Source organism: Oryzias melastigma, linkage group LG18 (genome assembly GCF_002922805.2).
Source record: "Oryzias melastigma strain HK-1 linkage group LG18, ASM292280v2, whole genome shotgun sequence".
Taxonomy (NCBI): domain Eukaryota; kingdom Metazoa; phylum Chordata; class Actinopteri; order Beloniformes; family Adrianichthyidae; genus Oryzias; species Oryzias melastigma.
In genome coordinates this window covers 15,651,384-15,678,529 of record NC_050529.1, presented here as the reverse complement: position 1 = coordinate 15,678,529, position 27,146 = coordinate 15,651,384, and the positions used below count along the sequence as shown (strand labels likewise).

Here is a 27,146-nt window from a genome sequence, read left to right as displayed (position 1 = left end):
TTTAAGTGCTTGCAACGCACGTGCGACGTGAGAATTCTGGTTTTTGCCACGTTCAGAGCACCTCTGCTGCGGTTTTGATGACGATTTGGCGATAGAGGGCGCTCGTAAGTAAGGATAAAGCCACTGCTGGAATTCAGGCTGCCGTCTGTGAAAGGTGCAGCTGCTGAGACTGCCTTTTTTTAATCCCCCCCGCCATCTCTCTATGACTGTCCCTCGCTACTTCTCTCAATCATTACGCTCACTCACTGTATAATTTTACGCACGCGTGCACAACCAATAAAACATTAGTTTCCAAATCACAAGTGTGTGTGTGCGTAAGATCATGTCTTCTTTTTTAGAAATTATTTTGAACTTAATAATGGTAGTGCCGCACGCGCCTGTGCGTAAATGCGCAACAAACCTCCCCCTTTCTCCAAGATGATCCGGTTAAAGCCAATTTGCCCCGATCCGTCTGCATGCAAATGCGGCCGGAGCGGATGGATCAGTGCGCCGCCGGACACGGTGCGCATTCTCCAACCTGCGCACGCACACAGTCCCCCTGGACTGTGCGTCATCATAACTTATGTCGACCCTCCCAGAGTGCGTAAAAGTTACACATCCATACACAACCAAAACGAAAAAGCCAACAAAATCGGTGACAATCGCGGACTTTAGTGGCGGCTGTTCGGTGCGCGCAATGACGCGCGGCCAGAAAAATCCAAGAGAATCCCGATCACACAGACTAAAATGTTTTCAGGACAAGGTGTGTGTGTAGGGGGGTATATTCTCTGCTACCCTCCGGACCCGGCCAACTCCGACCTTGTTTACGTGCGCTGCTTGAAGGGAAGGAGAGGAGGGGAGGGGGGTAGAGATGGAGAGAGCCGGAGAGGCATTGGGAGAAAGAGAGAGGGAGGAGATGGAGCGAGGAGGGGGGGACTGCAATATCATTTGTGAATCCCTCTCACAGTGCTGCAGATAGGGGCTGCCAACACGCGCGGCGTGTCTGCAGGTGAAAGAGCGGGGATGAACATGCTGGAGACAGCCGGGAATTCAACCCACGCTTCCTAAAAAGCTTCGCTGGATTTGTCTTTTTTTCTGATTTTCCTTCATTATTTTATCCACAACCCAGATTTTTGCCACCTTTTTTTTATTTGCCCCCTCCCTCCCTTTTTCCCTCCCTTGTACATCTTGTAAGGAGAGAGAGAGAGACTATCCGTTCTGCTTGTTGCGAGTGACTTGGAGGAGAATCGGAAGCCGGACCGGGCAGGTTGCAGCTCCGCGCGCATGCAGTCCGCACGCACCGGTGGAGAGGAGTTTGGAAAGTGCGCGGGCATTTGAGCGAATCCCTTCATCTGTGGACAGAGGAATAGTGCAGCCTCACCCAGAAAACGAACACATTTAAATCCAACAAACTGTAGGTAAAACGGAGCGACGTGGACTGAATTGACTTTCTGCTGACGCTTGGATCAGTATTTTTTTTTTTTTTTTTTGGCTTTTACGCTTGTGTCAGTCAGCATTTTTGCGGATCCTCTCTTGCATTTAGCATTTTTCCCCCTTTTTTTCTACATAAAATAATAAAAAAAAGAAAGAAAAGAAGCCTTGTGCACTTTGCTGCTTTCCACTGCAGCAGATGGATGAAGTGTCCGGAGGATGAAGTCTCACGCATCCCAAAGCAAGGAGCTTTGCTCTTAAACTCCATCTCCCCATCAGACTCTCCACCAGTGAAACACTTTTGATATAATTTTTTATTTCAGTGGACATTCATTTCAACAAGGGGAACGATGAGGACTACTGCTGCAGTGGACTGTTTGTACTATTGCATGCTCATCCTGCAGCTTGTGCATCAGCCAGATGCCAAGCAGGTGCTCCGGTACCGTTTGGCTGAAGAGGGACCGGCCGATGTGAGGGTGGGCAATGTGGCCGGAGACCTGGGCATGGTGGCCGGGTCCAGGGAGGTGACATTCACCCTGGAGTCCGGCTCAGAGTTTTTCAAAATAGACAATATAACAGGCGAGCTCACCACCAACGAGAAGCGGATTGACCGTGAGAAACTACAGCAGTGCCAAATGATATTTGACGAAAACGAGTGCTTTATAGATTTCGAAGTGTCGGTGATCGGGCCGGCACAGAGCTGGGTCGACCTCTTCGAGGGGAAAGTCACCATTTTAGATATAAATGACAACACCCCATCGTTCCCGTCCCCTGTCCTGACACTGTCTGTGGAGGAAAACAGACCCATTGGAACCCTTTATCTGCTGCCCACAGCTACAGACAGAGATTTTGGCAGGAATGGGATTGAGAGATATGAGCTCATTCAGGACAATGGAGAAAACTCGAGGCGCTCGGGGTCCTCTGGGGATTCGTACTCTGGGAAGAGGAGATTTGAGGAGGGAGCGAGCAGGAGCAGCGTGTTTGAACTCCAAGTTGCTGACACCACTGATGGAGAGAAGCAGCCCCAACTCATTATTAAAGGGGCCCTTGATAGGGAACAGAGAGACTCCTATGAGCTCACGTTGCGCGTTAGGGACGGAGGAGACCCCCCTCGCTCCTCTCAGGCCATTTTGAGGGTAATGATCACTGACGTGAACGACAACAACCCTCGGTTTGAGAAGAGCGTGTATGAAGCTGACTTGCCGGAGAACAGTTCCCCCGGTTCCCCGATACTACAGCTGAAAGCGGCCGACGCAGACGTGGGGGTTAACGGTCAGATTGAATATGTGTTTGGGGCGGCCACAGAGTCAGTGAGGAGGCTGCTGAGGTTGGACGAGAGCACAGGGTGGCTGAGTGTGTTGCACCGCATCGACCGTGAAGAAGTGAGCCAGCTGAGGTTCTCGGTAATGGCCCGTGACCGAGGCCAACCCCCCAAAATGGACAAGGCCACGGTGGTGTTAAACATCAAAGACGAAAACGACAACGTCCCCGCCATCGAGATCCGCAAAATTGGACGCATTTTCCTCAAAGACGGGGTGGCCAATGTGGCCGAGGATGTGGTTGTGGACACGCCCATCGCTTTGGTCCAGGTGTCGGACCGCGATCAGGGGGAAAACGGCATCGTGACCTGCACAGTTGTAGGAGATGTGCCCTTTCAGCTCAAACCAGCAAGTGAGATGGACGAGCAGAACAAAAAGAAATACTTCCTCCACACCTCTGCTCCGCTGGACTACGAGACCACAAAGGAATACAACGTGGTCATCGTGGCAGTGGACTCCGGGAGCCCCAGTCTTACGAGTAACAACTCTCTTCTGGTCAAAGTGGGCGACACTAATGACAACCCTCCTACCTTCAGCAAAAATGTAGTTCAAGTGTCTTTCCCAGAAAACAATGCTCCTGGCGAGAGGGTGACAACAGTGACAGCCGCTGATGCAGATAGTGGAAAGAATGCGGAAATAGCCTATTCCCTAGACTCATCAGTAAATGGGATTTTCTCTATCGACGCAGACAGTGGAGACATACGAGTAAACACCAACCTGGATAGAGAGCAAAAAGAGCGCTACGAATTCAAAGTAATAGCTAAAGATAAGGGCATAAACACCCTTCAGGGTTCTGCAACCGTGGTTGTCCTTGTGGACGATAAGAATGACAATGAACCAAAGTTCATGCAAGATGTGTTCACCTTCTATGTCAAAGAGAACCTTGATCCAAACAGCCCAGTTGGCATGGTTACTGTAATTGATGCTGATAAAGGGCAAAACGCTGAGATGGGGCTTTTTATTGAGGAAGAGGAGGAGATCTTTTCCATCGAGAACGAGACCGGGACTATTTTCTCCACCCTCTCCTTTGACAGAGAGCAGAAAACTACGTACACGTTTCGCGTCAAAGCTGTGGATGGGGGCGACCCTCCCAGATCTGCCACAGCCACAGTCTCACTCTTTGTCATGGATGAGAATGACAATGCTCCAACAGTAACTTTCCCCATAAACAGCTCCTACACGCTCCTTCCTCCCTCCAGTACTGTCAGGACGGTAGTCAGGACGGTCATAGCCACAGATACAGACACCGGGATCAATGCAGACCTCAACTACAGCATCATCGGGGGTAACCCCTTCAAGCTGTTTGAGATTGATGGGGCGACTGGGGTCATTTCGCTGATGGCTAAGCTGGAGCAGAAGCACTATGGCCTCCACAGATTGGTGATCCAGGTGAATGACAACGGGCAACCCTCTCAGAGCACCACCACTCTGGTTCATGTTTATGTTAATGAGACTCTGTCTAACTCCACAATAGTGGAGGCCCTAGTGGCTAGGAGTTTGAGCACATCTCTGAACACTAACATTGCAGGGGACCCCAACTATGATCTAAGCAAACAGCGTCTGAGTATTGTAATTGGAGTGGTATCAGGCATTATGACTGTCATTCTCATCATTCTGGTTGTTGTCATGGCCCGTTATTGTCGCCCAAAGAACAAGAATGGCTATGAGGCTGGCAAGAAGGACCACGAAGACTTTTTTACGCCACAGCAGCATGAGAAGTCCAAAAAGCCTAAGAAGGATAAGAAGAAACAGAAGTCCAAACAGCCCCTCTATAGCAGCATAGTCACTGTAGAGGCCTCTAAACCCAACGGGCAGCGCTACGACGGCGTCAGCGAAAAGCTGTCGGACAGCCCCGGCATGGGCAGGTACCGTTCAGTGAATGGCGGGCCGGGGAGCCCAGACCTGGCGCGGCACTACAAGTCCAGTTCGCCGCTCCCCACAGTCCAGCTTCACCCACAGTCGCCGACGGCGGGAAAAAAGCACCAGGCGGTTCAGGACTTGCCCCCTGCTAACACCTTTGTCGGCACCGGAGATAACATTTCCCTCGGATCTGACCACTGCTCCGAGTACAGCACTCAAACGATCAACAAATACAACAAACAGGTAAGAAAAGCTCACGTCAGTGTTCCGTTGTTTCCCTCCACCACTCCTAAATGTCTCCTGCCTCTTCCTCTTAGTGTTCTTTCCACCATAATGCTTTCTGACAGTGCTAGTCTCAGTAGTCTTGTTGCCTTTATGGTGCTAATGTGTGTCAAGTTAGTGGTATTGATCAGTTTGGGGTTTGGAGTGCCATTCACATGTTATATGGGAAGAAATGGAAAAGGTTCAGAGAGGGCTGGCTAGGGGATTCAGTTACCCCTTGACCAAACATGTCTGAGTGTTTTCACTCGCATCGCAGCGTGGATCCAGGCTGCCTTTTCCGTCAGGGGTGTCACAGCTACTAACCCCGGCAAAAAATGTGTTTGAGTGTAGCAGACAGCTCACATAAGGACTTGGTTTGCAGTTATTACGACCCAAAGGGGTGGATGATGGGAGCTGGCAACAATCCCCCCACCGTCCTTAGAAGTGTCAGGCCCTGACCTGCCCCTCTGACTGTTACGGGGCTTGCCCTTTCTTCTTAGGAGGTGTAAGGAACGGTAGTAGAAAAAAGGTTGAAAAATCAACTTGGTTGTGGTTTTGCAAGAATCCAGAGTGACTTTTATAGTTGCTGTTAGAGTAGGAACACCTAACCAGGAAGCCACATTAACATTCCACCTTGGTTTGAGATTTGCATCAATCCATTGACCTCACAGCAAAATCGGATATCGTCACTGATATTTCCCCTCAGTGTCCTATCATTTTGCCTGTATACAAATACCTACTAATGGCCTCTTTTCTACTTTTCTATGTAGCTTTTTATATTTCAGTCTTGTCAGAGGTTGTATTTGATTTGAATATTTCATCTCCATAAGTGTTAGGGAATTCTTTCCTAGTGTCTTCGTATTGTTGTCCTGGTGCAACGATAGAGAGAATTTTCCTTCAAACTCTTTAGAACAAGCCTTTAGTATATTTTTTAAGGGACGATAACACCATCCCTGTACATTACAGTTTTAATGAAATATTGATCTCTCTTTTACTTTATTTCAGTTCTATTTCTTCAGAGTTGAAGTCTTGCCTTGTATTGTTCCGGTCGTTTATAAGTGTCCGTTGTTGGCTCTCTTTGGTCGTGTATGGAACTTGTTTGCATCCTGTTTTGCCCCAGTTGATGCCACTATGCTTTTTTCTAAGCCTCCGCTGCATCATACCACTTACAATAGTGATCTTGTGCCTTGTCTTTTCCTTTTTTTTTAATCTCTGCTCTGGTGTCTCTGTAACTCCCATCCATCCCTCCCTTCTTTTCCCTTCTCTTCGGTATTTCTCATCTCAAATCATTTCAGTCCCCATTTTTTCCGCTGCTCTCCCCTTCCCTTCCCTTTTTTCTTTTTTTCCTTCTTCTCCCCGGCTCTGTCTGTTACAGCCTCTAATATGGTGTATTCACTGAGCTGCTTCCCGGAGTGTGAGGAGTGCTGTTGCTTTCGGATGTCTCCTGCATAATTAAAAGGGCACTCTATTTGCTGCTGCGGCAGCAGCATGTATTGTGTGTCACTATGCTCCGCTTATATAATTATTTATTTACCTTCTGCATTAATGCTGCAGGAATTCTCATGGAAGCACTTTTCTTTTATATATACATAAAAAAAACTGAAATAAAGTCACAATCTTTCAATATAAAAAGCAGTCATACACTATTGTTTGTATTTACCAAGTTGTGCAGATGGGTTTGTAATCGAATATACAGCATCCAGCAGTTATTCAAATTACAAATTTGTACCCATTAGGTTGGGGAAACCCAGACCGTTGAGACTTTTTCTCAGTCGTGAATGCGATTGCTGTGCAAAGGCAAGCTAATTGAAGGGAAGGTGTTTGCTCATGTGCTCCAATTTATGGCATTAAACAGCTACATCTTTATCAGATTAGGCGGGGAAGCGGTCATGCTCTTGGCTTTAGAGACACCGCGTCTAAAAATATATGCTGTTGTCTGGCCTCCTGAGCTTGAGACAACACTCAAGGACACGTGCGCGTGTGCCGGAGGAAATATGTTGTCAAAACCTGAATCAGAGGGAAGGTTTTAAGCGTAAAGACAACAAGACACTGTTTTTGGCAATAATACATAAAATCTCCTGTTTTTTATTTTTAAATGTATTGTGGAATACATGAAATCTTTGGTATTCTGGAATCTTCTTGAGCATCTATAGAGAGATTGATGAAAGGCGGCCTTGTTCAAGAGAATGGCTCTCACTGTTTCATCCTGGGACTCCAGTTTAGGTTTGACAACTAGAGATGACAACAAGAAACGATCGGGCTAAACGCCGACTGTGGTCTTAGAGGTATAAGATTTAGCCTTAATGACCCTCTTCTCTTACCAAAACACACCACTACCCAAGATAACTTGCAGGAATAGGTAACTAGGCAACTGGGGGGAAGCAAATCTTTGCTTCTAGCCCATCACTTAATGAAAAAGTCAATAACATACGATTGTTGTGTGGGCGTATCATCAACGTCATCCAATCTGACTTTTTTTAGTTGATATTCTTGTCATTTCCCTCCCACTTTTTGGGAAGCATAGATGCTCCACCTTCTTTTAACCTGCTTTGAGTCGATGAAGTGTTTTCTTTTACCAGTGCACTCAACTTTATTACTTTATGCAGACCATTCACGCTAGCGCCGGAAAATAATGCAGTCCACCAGTAATAGAGGGAGCAATAAAATCACTTAGCCCTTGAATTAACACAAGCCATCAGCTTTTGTTTCATCATTGCACTTCAAAGCGCCACTTGTGCCCAGGTGGATCACTTTTAATCAGTGGTGAGCCACAGCAGCTTGTATTCTGCGCTCTTGCAGCTTAGCCCCTCAGGGCAGACGAAGGCCTGGTTCACACACTTAAACTAGGTTATCTTGCCTGCGGGCTAATGCAGCAAGCATAACCGGACATTGGCTGGAACTTCGCTCCTAGCACTTGTTTCTACGGCCCTCCGAGCAGCTGTTCCTACGGGCGCCACGTCGTCGCTCCACCCCGTGTACAGGCTGAATGAGGTCGCCCAGCTTCCCATTTGCATAGGGGCAAACGCTCAAATCCCACCGCCACTCGCACGGGACAAGCAATATCGCCATGCAAATGAAGGTTACCGAGGTGGTGTTTGTAGCCAAAACGGAGGATGTGATTGCCCTTGAGGTTGGCAGGCAGTACAGGAAACCAATATGAAAATGTAGCTCTTTCTCTGTGGGCTCATTTGTTTCAACTTAGCACGTTTACGTTAACACCTGTAAAAAGCCACAACTGATAAAGTATTTTTTGATTGCCTAACTAAAACCAATTCTTTAAGTAATATCTGAGGATGCTCCCAGTACAACAGTCTTAACCCTTTAACACCAAAGCTGTAGCTCCAGTGTTGACTTTTTTTTGACTCATAAACCGTTTACACAGTTACGGTAACTACCAACAGATTCTGACGTAAAGAAAATTGCCATGAAGTGGCCATTACTGGTACAAAGGACATCTTTATAGCCAAGCCACTAGGGGTGTGCGATACTGAGCATTAGGGTATTGACCCGATACCGGTCAATATCTCCGATATCGATACCAATATCAATATGTTTTGTAAATGCAGTGGATCTGACATGAACCTCAAAATCTCAAATGTTTTTTTGTAATTTCACTTTTTAATTAATAACAAGTAGTGGTGAGGCAGTGACTCAGCTGGGACCTTTTTGCTGATAGAGAATAGTTTCAAACAGGACTGGAAAACCGTATTACGTTAATTGCGTCAACAGAGTTATAGCAGTTGAAAGTAGGGTTAAAAGCTTCTACCAAAAAAAAACAAAAAACTTTTTTTAGGGAATAGTTGGGGAAACTGGATGTGTTTCTTTTTACAAGAGCTAAAATGATGTGTAGTGAACTGATTTATTTATTGCCGCTTTATTATCAGAGCATGTCCTTGGTGCTGCTGACTGTGTCTAATGCTATCAGAATTGTTTTGGATCTATTACAGTCTAATTCAATCTACAGCCACTTGGGCCTTTTGTTGTTTAGGTTGCGAAATAAAAAAAAAGAAACAGAGTGGAAGCAGCGCACAGAGAGCACAGCAATGCTTGTGAAATTGCAGCGGGCAGCATTTTTCTGGGATAATTTTGTTTGGTGATTTGAATGCTTTCGCTCCGAGGCAATTACTAATCAAAGGATTAGACGTACCTGATATGCCGGCAGAATTGGTTGGAGACTGAAATAGGAAAGCCGGGGAGATTGCTGTAACTGGTTGCTATAGCGGCTGCAATATCGCCCTGGATAATTTTTTTACATTTATTTATTTATTTGTTGCCTATACTTGGAAAAATAACAGCTTTGTCTTCATTCTAGGCCGCCTCCTAAGCGCCCTCTTTTCCAGTTGCGCTGCAAATAAACACTCATGACAGAAGATGCTGAAGGAGCCTCAACACTTGTAAAAGGAGAATGGCAATAAGGCGGGGGTGGGCTCGGGAGTGGGGGGGTGGGGGGTGAGCCAGATGCCACCTTGATTGCTCTCCATGCCGCTGATTGTAAGTGGCAGTGACGAGGATGCCACCTTCTCCTCGCCGCTTCTTTCAATTTCACGTCGCGGAAAAATGGAATTTCATTTCATACTCGGCAGAGATCACATTAGATGGGGCTCACCAGGATAAAGCTGCCTCACATTTTTTTGCAGATTCTCCCCTTCCCGTGCCACTATCAATCACTGCACACTCACCATATCACACGCTTCCTTTTTTTTTCTTCCCATAGCAACTGTTAGGACGAGTTTGTACAGTAAACTGACTTTTACAAGGCTCCCAAGGTTTATGATGTGCAGTGCCAGCCCGCTTGTTTTCTCCATAGCTGTCCCCTCACATCGACTCTTAAGAGAAAAAAAAAAAAAAAAAAAAAATTGCGACTAAATGAGAACATCACTTAGCTCCACAGACTCGCAACCCTGGGGAACAGTTCTCTGTCAGAGACTTGGATCGCAACACGGATCAAAAGTAAAGGCTTGTTGTTTGTGGGGTTAATAGGCAAAACGGTAATGCTCATCAAAGTTGCAACAGCGCCTGGCAAAGCAAAAGCTTCTAGTAACACGGTTTATTTATTCAGCTTTTGTCTAGCAGACAACACCGCCGCCTATTTATGCTTCTCGTGTTCATTCAAACAGGTGGCTAAGGTGACTTTTTCTGTTCTTTTATTTACAGCAGGTTTTTTTTCAACAAGCTAGCTCTACTTTTAGCATGGACTCCCGTGCTAATTTCTTAGTTTCTTTTTTGTTCTTCTCTCGTTTACAGGATATATTTTTTAACTAGCTAGCAATGTCTTCTTTCTTTAGCTCCAGTTAAAATTAAGCTGTCTTTAGTAATTTTTTTTTTGTTATTCTTTTTTACCAGATTTGTTAACAAGCTAGCTCTGTCTTTAGCATTTTTTCATGTGCTCTTTGTTTTTTTACGTTCTTCTTTCCTTTACACCACATATTTCAAACAAGCTAGCTCTGTTCAAAAGTGTGGTTCTTTTTATTTTTTTAGTTCCGTCTATTACACTTTTTTTTAACAAGCTAGCTCTGTTGTTAGTGTGTCTTTTTGTACTTTTTAATTGTTTTGTTTTTGTTCTTATTTTTTTACCACTGAGTTTTTAAACCAAACCAAATATCTTCTTTCTTTAACACTTGATTTTTTAGACTAGCTCGCCATCTTTTTTCTGTTATATTTGATTTTTTTTAACAAGCTAGCTCTGTTTTTAGTATATGCTCACCTGTGTTTTTGGATATTTTAAGTTCTTCTTTCTTTACACGCCAGATTATTTTAAACAAGATTGCCCTGTCATTGGTATGTAATTGTGTGTGGTTATTTTCGATTTTTTTAACCATATTTTTAAACAATGATAGCTCTATCTTTAGCATATGCCAACGTGTGCTTCTTTTTAATAGTTTGTCCTTTCTTTTACACCATTTTTAAAACAAGCTAGCTCTTTCTTTAGTGTGTCTGTGTTCCTTTTTTGTTTTTTACTGTTTTTAGTCTTAATTTTTACAACCGAGATTTTAAACAACCAAGCCCCACCTTTTTTCTTTAACAACTAATTTTTAGACTAGCTAGCTGTCTTTTCTTTTTCTTTTTTTTTTACACATTTGATTCTTTTGAACAAGCTAGCTCTGTCTTTCACATGTCCTCACGTGTGCTTCTTTCCACCCCCCACGCTAAAAACTGGAGGAGTCTCAGAAGCGAATCAGATGAATCATTTCCTGTCTACGGCGTCCGCACAGGTCCGTGATGTCAAGGCAGCTGTCGGAAAGGGTCCGTGGCCCTCGTCAGGAGGTGGTGATTTAAAAGCCATTCGCCGTTAGCCGTGACAACATTGCTAACGGCAAATGGCCTTCGTGGAGACAAGAATAGAAGCGATGCAAGCCAGATGTATGTGATCCATAACTTTTCTCACAAACTTTACAGATGATTTACTGTACACGTATCTACCTGTAGGTAGAATGTTGCCTTTTAGTGCCTTTTGAAGTGGAAGTGTTGATGAAATGATGGGTATAAGTGTGTGGATACAAAGAGAGAGGGAGGTTAACAAGTTCAGCAATATATCAGTGAGGACTCTTAGTCATCCATAATAGAAAAAGTCATGTAAAGGATTACCTGGACTATTTTATTTTAGGTTTAGAGTACCCCAGCTGGGTTGGCTCCAGCAGCCCTGTGACCCTAAAAGGGATTTGCCGGGTTCTGAAGAGGGATGGATAAATGGATGTTTGTTGGATCATCTCACTCAGTACCTGGGATTGTGCTTGTTGCAGGAAGTATTTTTTTTTTTCTATTTTGTGTCCGATCATATTTTGATCTAAAGGTGTACCCAGTGGTCTTTAAATTGTGACTATGCTGTTTTTAGCCTAAATCAAGAAACATGTGCTGGTTTCTAAGAAATAGTCTCTGCAGAGCGGCAGTAGTTCATCAGAAATTAGCATCTGAGTTGTGGTTGTTGGTGCGGAGCAACTTGGCCCCCTTTTCTTTCTCTGTTGCTGAGAGTTCTTTGTTTACACACTCTCCCGCTAGCTTACAGCCTCTAATCTACGTCACAAATACCATCTTTTTCAAACAGCATTTTTACGTCTGCTCCTGATCCATGACAAATTTAATAAAGAAATACTCAGAAATATTATTTAAATATAAGTTTATATATATATATATATATATATATCATCCATCATTAGAACAAAAATGCTATAAGAACATGTTAAAAACGTCAATTTCATTGGAGTAGATCTTTCATGACTGTGACAAACGTTGCTTCCCCATTTCCCCCCTTTCTGAAAATTTGACTGCTTGTTTGGATTTAAAAAAAAAGAAAAAAAGATACTGACATACTAATAGGGGCTGAAATCCTCCCAATTTGTCAAGACAGGCTCAAAATTTCCTGCCAGGCATAACATGTGAAGCTTTTCTTTCCATTATTGAAGGGATCAGATTTTTCCTAAAAGCGAGTGAAAGTGACAATAATAGATATGATCTATTTGGGAAGGGAATAGGACAGCTTGACTGCTTCCATTAGCCCTGTTTTGGTGCGGCTTCCACCGCGTGGCACCCCCCCAAATGAGATTAGACGTGTACGAAACAGGAGGTGGAGCGCTCACCGGCTATCCATCAAAGCCTTCGTGGGGGGTGGAGGTGGGAGTGGGGGTGTTGTCTGTGAAAGTTTGCGCATGTATTCTCAGCAGGTCTGCTGGCTGCGTTGATGCACACGCGTGTGGAAGGGTGTGATAAACCGCGCGGGCGTACAGTACGAGTTCGAGTGTGTTTTGGCGCGCGCGCGTTTGTGTGCCCTCCGAGGCCTGCAGACGAGAGCAAACGAGGCCTCCACAGTTCAGCCTCTCCATCATCCTGCACGCCAGGCACACGAGCAGCGACATGCCTGAGAGGGTTTCAATATCCTGTGCGCGCGCATGTCCGTCTGTGTGTGTTTGTGCGCCCGGACTGCTGTGTTTACCCAAGGAATGCAGTTCATTATATTTGTATGCGTGTCTGGTTATTACATATACTCCCTGCACACATGTGTACCAAGGCAGATGGAGCCTGAAGGCTCAAGCAATCTCACCTGTTTAAAAGCCACAAAAAAAGTTAAAACTCAGGAGTTTGGATGTTTCTGGAGGTTTTTGACAGTTACATACCGCCTGTATTAAAATGTCTGAATATGTGAAAAATGAGCTGAAATATTCATTAGCGAGGCCCAGGCAGGGGCAGCCAAAGCCCTGGTATCGATGAGGCCGTACCTGGCAGAGAGCAGGCTATTAGCCAGGTCCGATAAATCTTGTCGGAGCTGCAAGAATCTGCCAGTCTGCTGAAGAATGAAGGTCACAGGCCAGTTGGAGTTACGACAGGCCTCGCAAGGTAGCTGCTATCAAACACCAAGACCAGCTTGCCTTTTCTCTCATTTTTTTCCCTCTTCTTTCGATGATTCCAATTTTTCATCTTGCCTGTCCTTCTGCTTTCTCATCTCGTGTGTGGGACATGAAATGACTTATAGCAGATTGTAACATCTTTGCAACAATGTCCTAAACTCCTGATCCTGATGACTCAAAGAGGCCCTATTATCCTCAAAGACCCTTTCATTGTCCTATTTTGTACGAAAGAATAGCTTTACACTTTGGAAGTTTGGAAAAAACCGTTTTCCTCGTTCAACCCTTTACTGTTTACAGTTTAGCAACTCTTACTTTCAGTTTGTCAGTTCTCCTTTTTGTCACTTGATTAGTCAAAATAATTGCAATGAAGCGGCTGCTCCGTTTAGTTTTCAAGATGCACTAGGCTCCAACTTGAGAGATTTGATTAAAAAAGCCTTTTCTACAGGGTTATATCTCTTCATAGGAGCTCCAAAATGAACTGCAAGTCTAATTTTTAGCAATTAAAGATGTGGTTGTCTGTTAGTCTTGACAGTTGAAAGGTAGTCTGTCCTCTCCAGGGGGATGGAATGCTCCTGTCCCAGTTGGAGGACTTTAAGTATCTTGTTCACGAGTGAGGGAAGATTGGACAAGCAGAATCAAATTGAACGAGGGATTGATGGTGGTACTCGATCACAAGAGTTGAGAGTTCTCATGAAATGGAGTAGTTTGTAGGTATACTAGCAAAGGTGCTTACCTGCACTGTATGTACAAGCACATGTTGTGTCCTGGCTTTCAGCAAGACAATGTACAAATTCTTTCATTTTAGTTGTTTGGTTTTGTTTTACAATCCCGGAAGGCAAGTGTCTTCTACGCCTTGCCATTGGGTAACACTCCTCAACAAACCAGTTGAATCTGCTGGAAACTGCAGGAACAAGATCTGTCGTATCAAGGAGTAAATAAGAATAGCTGTCATTCCTTAAATGTTGCTCTATTGTTGGGTAATGCTCCCCTGCTGCCACGAGAGCTCCACACACTTTAACAGCTTGAATAACATTTAGGCCCTTGCCCGTGGCCAGCCGTGCTGTAAACTGCGATATAAAGTAGCTTTGACTCAAATGCTGACTTTAGTCAGACAAATTCTGCTGCGGATTGAGGAGCTCCAGACATTTAATATGGTTTGGTGTATTGATTTGCAGCACCTCGCCCTATAGCCTGTTTATTATCCAGCTACGGTTTCACCCATTGCTCCTTTTTTCTCACACAATCTCAGGAGGATGGAGTCTCCTGGTTATTTCTCCTCCTCTCCAGACGGCACCGGTGTTCTCTGTAACGACCCAACCGCCAGCAAAGAAATAGCCCTTCTGTTTTCGATTCGCGTACCTGGACTCAGGTGCTTGAATAATAACATGTTTGGAGCTGGGGCTTTTGCAGTTATGGGGAAAGACAAAACCGGAGGAAGGTTGTAATCAAGACTTAAAAGACCGTTTTTTTTGACGTGGTTCATTTTGCTTTGAGTCGCAACACTTGGGACACAATAGCCAATTGTAAATTACAGAGTGAATTCAGTGGCGAGGGGTGCCTTGAGGGGGCCGCGAGGGCCACCGAGGTGGGGAAAATAAAGAATGTTGTTACATTTGTTGCTGTTTGGTTCTAGCTTGATGAGATCTGGGATTGGGGGAGAATGCGAGGGTATCAATCAAATTGACAAGTCTGGGGGCGGTAAAATGATTAGAATAATGGTAAACAAAGCTGCTTATGCACTACCAGTATTTTTCATATTTCACACCAACTTCCTGCTCTAACTGCTGAATAAGCGGGATTCGTCATTGCTAATCCGCCTGTAATGATATATTAATAAAAGCCCTCCGCGAGGGGCGGCAAACCGCTGGGAACATAAGTGCAGGAAAGACGCCCATCACGCCGTGAAGAGCTCCTATAAACCTGAGGTCTGCTTACAGCAAGTGCGACAAGCGGAGGCGCCTGACATTTATGAGTGTAGTGGAGATCCCCGGCTGGACTGCCAGTGGAGATGGTTACTTTCTGTTTAATCGCCATCAAAATTCTGCGTCTGGTGCACTAAATGTTTGAGCAGCGCCGATTACTTTCCCCCCGTGAAGCCGACGACGGGCAGGCGTTTGATGTCTAAGCAAATGTGCTTAACATGCATACTCGCACTTTCCTCCCTTGCCTTCCTCTGCACATTTGAAAGATTTACGTCTGGGCGTGTGCTTCTGTGTGCCTACTCTTTTCAAATCTCTTTGAATAAGCTTTTTTATCTTTTCTTTTCTGTGCTAGCTGTGGCAGCCTCTTGTCCCGCTGAATTGGGAGACACGACCACCGGAGACTTTGTAATTTGTGTTTGAGATGCCAGCGTCAATCCTTTTGTTGGAACAAGGGGCCCGCTGGTTGGGGTCTTCAGTTGTTGTTAAAACCTTCTGCTTGTGTTTGTCCAGGAATCCTCGGTGGTCTTGAACCGTTACTATGGCGATACACCTCTGCCACGCTCGCCCTCCCTCCAAAGGCCATATCTGTTCTGTTACTCTCTAGACTTGTAATTCAGACACCTCGGTGCCAAAAGGTAACATCCCAGGCGAAAAAAGTCACGCTTTTCTAACAGCATTGGCCTGATTTGGATGAGGCGTGGGGACATTGTGCTCCGCAAAAGTGTTTTGATAAAGCCATCTGAGTAAGCAGGGAGCGTTTCAAAGATGAACGTCCCCGAACACTAAACTGGCAGCAGTTTGCTTTGCCACAGTGGGCTCATCTCTCCACTGTGTCGCGACTCCTTGGGAAACCTCAGGGATTTACTGCCCCTTCCCACTTGGAGATCTTGATTTATAAGATCAAATTACACAGTGAGGGGAACATCAATGGAGGCACAATAGTTTGCTCTGTAAATGAAGGCCAGCTTGTTGGCAACACCTCGACTCTGCTCGTGCGATGGCTGTTTCCCCCCCCCATCCCGGGAATTGCGAGCGACTTTGAGAAGCAGGTTTAATTAAAGTGCAGCGTGGGTTTGTTTCAGCCGAGAGAAAGCGAGCTTCACCCTAGCAAAACAAAAGCATTTCAATAGGGATTCAGTCACACTGACATCCTTTTCTCAGTCCTGACACCCAAGGGCAGGACTGTTGTACCGATTGACCCCTTATACACAGATGAAACAAGTTATTTCTACTTCATCACATATTGGAGAAGACTGATGGTTGAATGACAATGAATGTATTCAGGCAGATTAAAAAAGTGAATACATACAATAAATGTCAAAAGGAAGAACTTGAACAGTCAAGTGTGTGCAAAGGTATGTAGACTTCAACTTGTGATATGTAAAGCTCTGTTTTCAGAAGGTATCAATCTAAAACGCGGAACTACAAGTCCAAGAAGTGCTTCTGGGGTAGGTTTTACTAATCATAACATTCTATATATCTTCTAGTAGTAGCACTATAGTATTGACACCTGCATAATGCACAATTTCTGACATATTGTATCTCTGACCATTTACGAGATCAACACAAAACGGACAATACCGACACGGAGAAAAGCTTCTCATATTAGCTTTGCACCAATGTACCACACATTATTAACATAAAGTGCTGCATATGAACCCAAAGACGCTTTTCTCCACTTCAGAATATGCTGGAATTACTTTAATAGTGTAAACGGTTGAAGAGTTACAATAGTCCACATGTGTCAAAGTCGAGGTCCGGGGGCTGAATCCGGCCCTCCGGGTAATTATATCTGGCCCTTCAGATCATTTTATTGTATTGTTATTAATGACCACATGATATCTTGTGCTTATTTCTAACTTGTATAATTTTGACAAAATATATTTTTATGGAAAGTAAAATATTAAAAGTTATTTAGGGTTTAAGTTGATTTATTCTGGAATAAAATTCTGGTCTGTTTACATTCATAGTTATGTTAAAAAGTAACTTTTTTAAAGTTTTAAAAGTTTTACTTTAGTGTCTTCAATAAATCTTTATCTTGGTCGGCCCACAAAATAAGGTGTGTTTTGGATTTTTACCCCTTATGCAATTGAGTTTGACACACCTGCAATAGTCGAAATCTTTAGTGTTAAGGGTTAAGTGTTAGGGATTTGACAACATTTTCAATACAGCTGCTCCCGCTCGGCATTATTGACCCCTTGACACCTGCATTGGTTTCCACATATGAAAATTCTAACGTTTTTGCTTTCAAGTCAATGTTAAATTTTGGAGCTACAGTGATTTGATGTATTTATACATTGGCATCAAGCCTCAAAGCAGTTTCCAGTATTATCAAAAGCGAGAAATACAGGTACGGTAAACGTATCGTGAACTATTTTTCCAATGATGATGCCAGTACTAGACAGTATTAGACAGAATTTCCCATAAAAGTGCTCATCAGCTCAACAGTTCCCCATAGAACGTAAGAAAACACAATCCAACCTCGTACATAGACGTATTGACGTCATGTATTACGGCACAAATCAAAGTAGAGTATGTCTTTCAATAATTTCACTGGCCTTTATTCAGCATTTAACCCCTGTGCTATCCTAGGTATGTTGACATTCTGAATGTGGTCATCTGGACCCCATTTGGCAGTATGCAGAACTTATTTTTAAATGATTTTTGATTTTCACTGGTGTCTGTGGCAGACATAGATCCATCCTTCCTGTAAATCCACATGTCAAGGGATGGATAACACGTCAATGAAAGGTTTGGGTCATTTGGACCCCATAAGATAGCACAAGAGTTAAAAGTGACCAGCAACTATTTGTGGCAGTGTCTCTTCATTTATTGCAAATGGATATCATTAAGAGACGGACCACTGCTAGAAGATATACGATATCAATCAAGAAGTTTCTTTCAATGGGACTACTGATGTCGTCATTGTCCTAAGATATTTTGTATACATGATGTTCCTGCCAACTGGGTGTAAAGGCAGTGAAAGTTAACTGATAGAATGTTCTAGAACTTCTCTGAATACCACCCTCAGGTACTGTGGAGAGTTCATGTCAGAGTTCATCATGAAGACAACAAATTCTGTTTATCTTTGAAGGAAAAACCCACACACAAAAAAAAGGTTCACGTGTGCATGTATGTCTTTGTATGTTCTTCAGCTGCTGGCCTATGGAGCCATCCATACTGTGGTAGCTGAGACTCCCTGTCAGAGGTCCAGGTGGTAGTGGTAACGCGGTGCATCTACAAGTTAAAGAGAGGTTAAGAATGATAAATATACAGCAGCAAGCACGCTGAGCACACTTCACAAGCTGAAAAACCAGTTCTCCCAACGTCTCGTCTGCGTTCCAGGAGGTAAAGAACATACTCCGGCATTCATGACCTGAAAAATCTTGACGGCCCCATGTTCTGTTGAATGCAAGACAATACGGAACTCACTATCCTTCCTGTAAATATGTTTGTCACCTTACGGTGGGATCTGTTGGTGATGCATTGTGGGAGGGGGAGATGGACGAGGCGGCCTCACGTGTTTACCTTGCGTCGGCACAATGACAACAACAATTGCAACAGCGGCAGGAGGAGGCCCTTTTGTGCGGCACGCGCTGATACACCAAAAGGGAGTGACAGGCTTGAAAAATTGGCAAACACCGTTTGCTGGAAGGCTTCCTCGGGGCTTGGGTACCTTTGAAATCATGCGCGAATGCAGAGGAGTGTGAATGAAAAATAGCTGTGTGATCCTGCCGCGTTGCTTCTGTCAAGAATGCCTGTTTTTTTGTTTTTTTTTCCCTTCTTCCCCTTCTTTTCTCTGTTGCTCTCCTTGCCTCCCTCCAACGTTTTTGCTGTCATCCTCATCTGCCCCTCAAAGCTTTCATTTTCTCACTCTGCTTCTCATCATCTCCTTTTTTTAACACTCCATTCTCTCGGCTACTCCTCCATCTCCCCTACGTGTTTCGCTGTCTCCCTCTCATTCTCACACTCCCGCCCCTCCCGCGCCGCTGTTTCTCCAGCTTAGAGGACGTGGTTATTTAAGGCTTAGGCTCCTTAAAGCCTGCCTTAGGTGTGTTTGCTTTTGTTGCCTTCCCAAAATGGTGCCTGGACTGCCACATTGTTGGAGGCTGATCCTGGTTCAGCCACTGCCCAGCATCTTTAGGGGCAACTTGAAACCAAGGTGGAGTTCTGGGTTTGGGTTGGGCTTTGACCCTCGGCAGGTAAGTCCAGAGGCCAAACGACAGATGGGATACGTGCCGTGACACGAGGAGCTGCAGGCTACAGACGTTTGGGGGTTTATTGATGGTCACACAAGCAGAACTAAGCCAACAAATGATCTTCCCATATTGGATTTACCTACTTGTGTTTCATTTATATAAATCACAGCTATGAACACATAGAAAAGCTCTTAAATCTGAGTTTTGTTTTATTAGTAATATGAAAGTCTTCTGAAGTTGTGTGCGACTTACCACAGATAATGCCTTAGTCATATGTATCAATACAGGGGTTGACCTAGCGCTACAGGCTTTTGGGTTGTGTAGGTCTACGGAGGGTCATAGGCAGGTGTGGCCCTATCTAAAAGGAAGCACAGGTGTGTCTTGCATTTTCCTTGAGGCTCTTGGGGCCACCTTAAGGGACCTCATAAAAATGGAATGTGTGTTTGTTGTGTGTGGTTAGCGTATTATGAAGTATTTGTAAGGATAATGTTAGTAACTTGTGATATATATATATATATATATATATATATATATATATATATATATATAGTACTGACCATGCGTAAATGCTGCTTGAACGGGGTGTGCCAGAGGGATACAAGGACTGCTTACTGCCGCGTCCCTATGCTAGGTTTTGTTTTCTGTTGTACTTTGTAAAAAACATAGATAGATGATCAATAAATACATTTAAGTAATGTTCTTCCGGATGATTTTTAGACATTCAATTGACTGATGGTGCTAAACCTTTATGCTATCTTATGGGGTCCAGATGACCCAACCCTTACATTGACGTGTTATCAATCCCATGACAAATGTGGATGAAGGGTTTCATGTCTGCCACAGACACCAGTAAAAATCCTTGTAGAAAAAATAAAATAAAATCAGCGCACTGTCTTCTGGGGTCCAGATGACCCCACTTCCAATGTCAACATACCTAGGATAGCATTATTGCCTCTTGAATATGCTGACTTGAAATCTGAAGTTCATCTTTAACATACTAACTAATATTAGCATATTAACTATTTTAAGTGCATCCATCTTTTTTCTAAACTTACCTTATACCCTTTGGGGTCACAGGAATACTGGAGCCTATCCCAGCTACCGTTGGGTAAAGGTGAGTTACACCCTGAATGTCACCAGTCCATCGCAGGACAAGTCTCATTTGCTAACCACATAAATATATACAGTTTCAATAGAGTGGTGTTAGAAAGGCCTGTTACCTAAAAAGAATATATGAAAGACTGTAGTCATAGTCCTTATTTAGACATATTTATGTCATGTGGGAAGTAAGAGAAGCATTACAAAAGACTGGTGACCTATCTAGGATATATCTTGTCGTTACCCAACTGTAGCTTGGATAGGCTCCAACAACCTTATGACACCAAAAGGGATTAAGTTAATGATGGATGGAATAACATTTAAGTGAGTTAGTAGTGGAGATAAAATTTCAAAATAAAAGTTGTTTACATTCTATGTATCTAAATTTGAGTACATGTGTTGACAACAATCAAAAAGCACTTCTGGTGAGATTGTAGTACTTAGGGTTTGGCTTAGTTGGTGATGTGAAGAGTGACATTTACACATACTGAGAAATCTAAATAGATAAAACAACAACCTTCTGCAGCTCAAGCTTAATGCAAGTGTTTATATATGCAGGAAGTTGTTTGAACCAATTACATTTTTTTTTTCGCCATCTCTATGCAATAGGGAAGTTTTGGTTTTCTTTTTTTGCCTCGTTGCTTCATGATCCAAAAACAGTCACAGCATGAGTCCTCCTGCACATCTGTCCCATATAGCTCTACCCTTCCTAATTAAACCATGTTTACCTCAACATTCTTAAAGCAGACTACTGATTATTTATCAGGCGCTGGCTCCTCAAAGCCCTGCTTAAATCCCGCAAGCTTGATGAGAGGAGTGGGGTTGTAGCTGTTGAGAGAGAGAGAGAAAAAATCAAAATATCACAGGAAGACTAACAAGAGCCTTTCCCCTTGGGCATCCCCTCTTTTTTTTGTCCACGTCTGGCCTTGATGATGCCAAGACTTCCCCAGATTTTATGGGTCTTTTGCAAAGAAAAAAAAAACTTTAATTAATGCTCTGAAAAGTGCTTAAATATTGTTTTGGTAGATTCAATGGAGGGAACAATAAAAGGAAAAAGGGCGAAAAAAGAGGATTAAGAACTTGCGGCAATTTCCGATCATGCATTTTTAATGTTTATTCCGCTGGTTCTTAATTAAATCCATGCATCAGAATGTGGCAAAAAGCCTTGTTTCAAAGGTGGATTTTGGAGGGTGTTCAGCTGGAAAATGTAGGATAGTTTTTAGACTGTCCACATGAAAAAACTCGGCCCTTTTTCCGTTTTAGTGGAGAACTATATTTTTCGGAGTATAAGTTGCGTTTTTTTGCAAACTTATGCGACTTATACTCAGTATTATGCAACTTGTTTATGTTTTTTGAAAAAAATAAATAGCAATAACCCTTAGGGGGCACTGTAGGTCTGTTATTAGGATTTCCCTTTCAAGATGAAATGTTCCCAATTTATGTTAAATAAAGTGCAACTTATACTCCAGTACGAATTATATATGATTTTTTTTTCTTTTTTATTAAGCACTTTTTGGCTACAATGACTAAAGCTACGCTTACACCGACCAGGGCAAGACGTGTTCAAGCGCCTTCTTCTGATAAAAAGTTTATGTAAACACACATTTGATAGGGTTACACGCTCAAAATTTTTGCATGAATGCAAGGCATTCTGATGGTTTTTGCAACTGTTTTTGGGATCTATGCATGGCCGTTGAACATGCGTTCAAAGTTAAAGAAGGTTGAATTTTAATCAATCAGGAACTCTGATTTGGTAGTCATATATGGATGGCGTCCATTTTGTTTTCTTATGATGTGCTGGCTTTTCCATTAAATCACGAGTGTCGACCTCAGGGCTGCGAACCGTAACCGTAACCAAGAACTGGTATCCTAACCCGGTTTGCGTCCAGTACCATGTCAGGGCCCAATTTGCGTCGGGTACTGTGTCTGCTACCGCGTCCGGTGCCAGGTTAGGGTACCAGTACCGACCACATCCTGAGGATCTGTCCCCATGTGGTACTGCGTCCCGGGCTGGCCAACCCTTGATGAGTTAGGAACACTCGAAATGTCAAAAAGTGAAGCGGAGGGATCCTTAACCAAACGTCAGTATGTGACAACATGGAAATGATAATGTGCTAATATATTGGAATAGAGCTGGAAAGAAAAAAGCCTGAAGCAAGATTTGCAAAATTTGCAACGCTTCAACATTTCTTACCAAGCCTTTTGTTTCTTTAGATGGCAGATGTACTAGTGAACAGGAGAAAAAAAGAAGCCCCTCCCTGCTTGTATAATGTGAACACCATTGGCTACACTCGTCTTCAAGAATTTGTGTCCCATGTCCGGTCAGTACGTAGCTTTATACTGCAGCGCTTTATACGGTAATTTCTAATCAATCATTTAATTTATATTAAGTATATTGATTGATTGATATTGTACTTTTTAAGTACTATACTACTATATAGCAGTTGTATATATTGCTTTTAACTACTGTAGTAGGTAAAAGCAATAAAAAATCATATGATAAAAAGCAAAAGCAATACAAAAACGTTGAATTAAATTAGATAAAAATAAATAAATACAAGGAAACACTGTGGCTGAAATTTGAGGAGGCACTGCATCGATTAAAAGATAGACAGACTTTTCATGACAAATCCGTTACTTGGAATCAGTGACAGCTCAAAGAACTAAGAAACGGGAAAAAAAAACTGCATTTCAACGTTATCTAACAGATTCCTCGCGAGCAACTGTACAGATTTTCTCATTGTTATGCACACACGCCTGCTCGCACACACTCCGAATTATCCTGGGCAGCAGCCTGATTCAATTAGGAGGAGGTGAAGAGCGGAGAGATGAGGGTCACGTTTGCCACTGCAGCCCAAATGGAGATGCTTCCTGGGAGACCCAGCTCTCGTCTCTAAATTTGGCTTGCTCCTGGATCATTGTTTTTTATCACAGCCCAGAAAAGGAAAAAAAAAAAAAAAAAAAAAACGGCTTCAGGGTTTGCTTTAACTCTGACTATCCACATCTATAATGTGCATTTCAATCTTAAAGAGTCTTCTCCCTTTTGCCAATGTTGCTTCCTCCCACTGTTGAGAGCAATATAACCCCTCCGGACCCCCCGCAGCTTCTAGGAGATGTGGACTTTTGCACTGGCATAGCAACAAGGCTGATTCGGAGAAGCTTGTGCAATCTGTTTTGCACAAAGAGCGAGAGCACTAAAGTATTGCGTGCATCCCGAGATTGTGGTTGAAGGGCTGTTAGGAGGATAAAAGTAATGTAAACAAGAGCAAAATAACGGCCTTGTTAAAATATCTCTTCTTGCCGCCCACCGTATAAGATATAATGATAGCGGCCCGTGTTTAAGAAGTTTTAAAAATGAGCAATACTCAAGTACGGTATTAGGTATAGATTTCCTGTAATGGTGATTGCTGAAAACTGCTCGTCCTCCCATCTTGGTGTAATGGACAGTTGAGGTTGGGGGAGATAAATGGTGGACAAACAGAAGGTCTTTGTGTTACTCAAAGACACACCGGTTCCAAGCTCTAATGGGAGTGTTTTTTCTTTTTTTTAAAGAGCACCTGCTCTGGCTTCATCACGTTTTTGGCTCCCACGTTGTAAACCATCACTGCGATAAATATAGCACTTTAAAACAAATGTATGCAAAACGTACGCTTTGCCGGTTTCACTTGTGTGCCGACCTGTTTTAGTGAAAATGTACTAGTTTGTATCATTAAATTATATGCACTTTGTTTAAAAGGCAAAGAAAAACTGTTTTTGTCACGTAACTGTAGTCCAACTTTTGGTTTGGGATTTCCTGAAACTAAAAAAAGAGGAAGATTTAGGCTGATTTTTTTTTTTTTTTTTTTTTAAAGAAGGCAAATGAGTGTGATCTAAAAATAAGGTTGAAATGGAAAGAACTGCACCCAGTTTAACATTAAGCAATATGAAAGGCTGCAAGGAGCTGTCAATATCAAGAGAAAGCCTTTGACTTCCAGATTGAAGCTTGTGTAAAAACAAAAGCAGCTTGGAGCAATTCACCAAGTAACCAGTAGGAGGCTGGTGACACTATGAAATGAGTCCCAAATGTTCAATGATCCAATTTGACCAAAAAAACAAACAAACATAGATTTGCCTTAAAATAATGAATTTACTGTATTTTCTGCAATATAAGCACCAGTTGAATGCCTTAGCTTTTTCAAAAATGCCTTTTTTATAATGAAAGCTTTATACATGTAAATTATATATATTTATTTATTTTTTGTTGATTAGTGTCATTTAAGACCATTTGGGCTGGGCACCTGAGTGCATGACATATTCATTAAAATAAAAATATAATAAAAATATTCATTCATATATATATATATATATATATATATATATATATATATATATATATATATATATATACACTGATATTGAAGCTATTTTGAAAGGTTCATGGCGCTCTTTCAAAATGTTGCAAACAAGGTTGGATGTTATTGCAAGTATGCTAACACGGCTAGCACTTCTGAAGTGTAGCATGTTACAAACAAGTTGTAGTTTACTGTGAACACAGTTAATAAATAAATAAATAATATTTTTTGTAATAATTAAAAGTAATGCATAAATATGAGTTAACTTCTTAATTTGGCATTCATGGCAATAATTTCTTAATCAACTATAGCCCATTGTGTAATTTTCTTTTGATCAAAATAATCACGCTTGAAATTTAGAACTTTTTTCATGAGAAATTTGATACTGAGAATGTTAAAACAGCAGATGTTTTAAGGCTAAGGGATCACAATGTAATATTTTTTAAGGTGTTTTTCCACATTCTTAAGACTTTTTAAGACCCTCTGAGAACAATGATGGTCAAAATAAGCAGCTTTAAGTCGATCACCTTCAACCAGGAGCTCTGAACCAAACTGTAAAAGAGATTTTTGGCTTTTTGTTGCCAAAGAATTTTGTGAAAAATCTCCAAAAATTCTGTAAGTGCTAAACAATAAAGCACACTGCCTTTTTCAGTATATTGTTTTACCTTGCAGTTTGGTTTGCAGTGTCATTGCTGTCTAGAAAAGTAAAAAAAAAATAACTTTTGAAAGGTGATTTGATCAAATAAAATCTCAATACAAACCGTCTGTGCCAGTTTCTTGCTAAGGAAAATATAGTATTCATCAGAAAGCTTTAAATAAGTGTTTTTTTTTAATTGGGATAAACCAGAACCAACTCAAAGCACAATTTCCAAAGCTTTATTTTAGGACTCCAGCTTTCTATCGGTTTCCCTCTGCAGAGGATAAACTATATCAAAGCGCTCCGACAAAGGCTTTTGAATTCGTCAGAATACCGGTTGGGGTGTTTGCTCTGTTCAGGAGGAACAAAACAAGACACGCACCACGTCGGCAGGATTTTGGCGCCTCATCCTCTCCAAACGGCCGCTTTATTTGTTTATTTTTTGCATTTATTAATAGGAAATCCCGCAGGTCTCGAGGATGCAAGCATCAATCTGCTGAATGTTATATAAAGTCAGACTTTGGCGCCCAGCTCTGAATCGAGCGCGTTGGAGGTCACTTCCCCTCAGGGGGGATTAAGAAAGAAAAAGAAAAGAAAAGCAAGTAGCTCAAAAAAATGTCTTTGTTGTTTATTTGATTCCAGTCAGTGATCACTAATTACTGCTCAACAAGACAGTTGGAAAAATATATATATAAAAATATATAAAAAGCAAGAATGACAGAAAAAAATATATAAATCACCTAGTGTAATTAAATTTTTGTGATAAGATAGAACAGACACCATCCTCTCATCCTCTAGGGACTTCTACGGGTTTATAGGTGGAAGTTATTTTTTAAATTATATTAAAGAAGCAGCTATGTGCACTAGGCCTTAAAAGTTTGGAGTTAACATGATAAGGAAGCTTGCTGTGGTTTTTTTAACCCCAATAGAAGGAGCATGAATGCACAGTTTGGAAATGACATGCTACTTAATATAAAAGGATAAACAAGATTTCCTGGCGTTGATAGAAGTTGGCCAGCCCAGTCAAGCTAGTTGTTAGCGCAGAACGTGTCATTCAGCTTTTCATTGAGAAGCCACAACCTAAAGTGTGGGCTTATCCACAAAGGAAGAGGAAGGATTACATTTGTTTGCGCGTACTTTAAAAGTTCTTAAGGGAGAAACGCTCGGAGGAAAGATGCCTCATGAAAATGAACACGCTAGCCAGTCTGGTTGTCGTTAGCTCGACTGTGAACAGAAAAAGCGGAGAAACCGGTTTGTTTGTGGGTTTTTTTTTTCTTTTAAGGGTGTGCCCATCCTTTTTCTGTCACTGTGGAATGACACAGTTGCTCCTGCTTCTGTGCAGTTAGTACAGTAGGTATAGGACACACTCCTTTTTACTTTAGTCTCTACATGCAAGCGTGCCACCGTCTTTCTTGTTTATCTTCTGCTTGCTTAATACTCCAACAGGTGCAGTGAGGTCAGAACACTGTGAAGTCTTCTTTTTTTCCCTTCAAATCCACGATCTCCATAGACTCGAAAGCATCTCATTTTTTTTATATTTTCTGTTGTTGTTGTCGTTGTTTGTTTCAATTTTAGATGTTTCTTTTGTCAGTTTGTACATATATATATACATATATGTATATATATGTACAGTGTATATACACACACACACATATATATATACACTGTACATGTGTATATATGTATATACACATGTACAGTATATATATACACATGTACAGTGTATATACATAAATGCACATTTACAGTGTATATATATGTGGGGGTGTG

General features: G+C 42.4%; 1 protein-coding gene across 5 annotated transcripts in view; it reads left to right on the top strand.

Annotated features, from left to right (window-relative positions):
• Nucleotides 1–240: 240 nt before the first annotated feature.
• pcdh7b (protocadherin 7b) overlaps nt 241–27,146 on the top strand; it is a 147,016-nt gene continuing 120,110 nt past the window's right edge. For 3 of the 5 annotated variants that reach the window (XM_036216936.1, XM_024288173.2, XM_036216934.1), the window contains exon 1: nt 242–4,832. In XM_036216936.1, the coding sequence (XP_036072829.1) occupies nt 1,761–4,832 (3,072 nt within the window). In that variant the 5' untranslated portion in view covers nt 242–1,760. Of the gene's footprint in view, nt 4,833–27,146 lie in introns of all 5 variants that reach the window. The other 2 variants (XM_036216933.1, XM_024288172.2) reach the window with 2 other exon arrangements.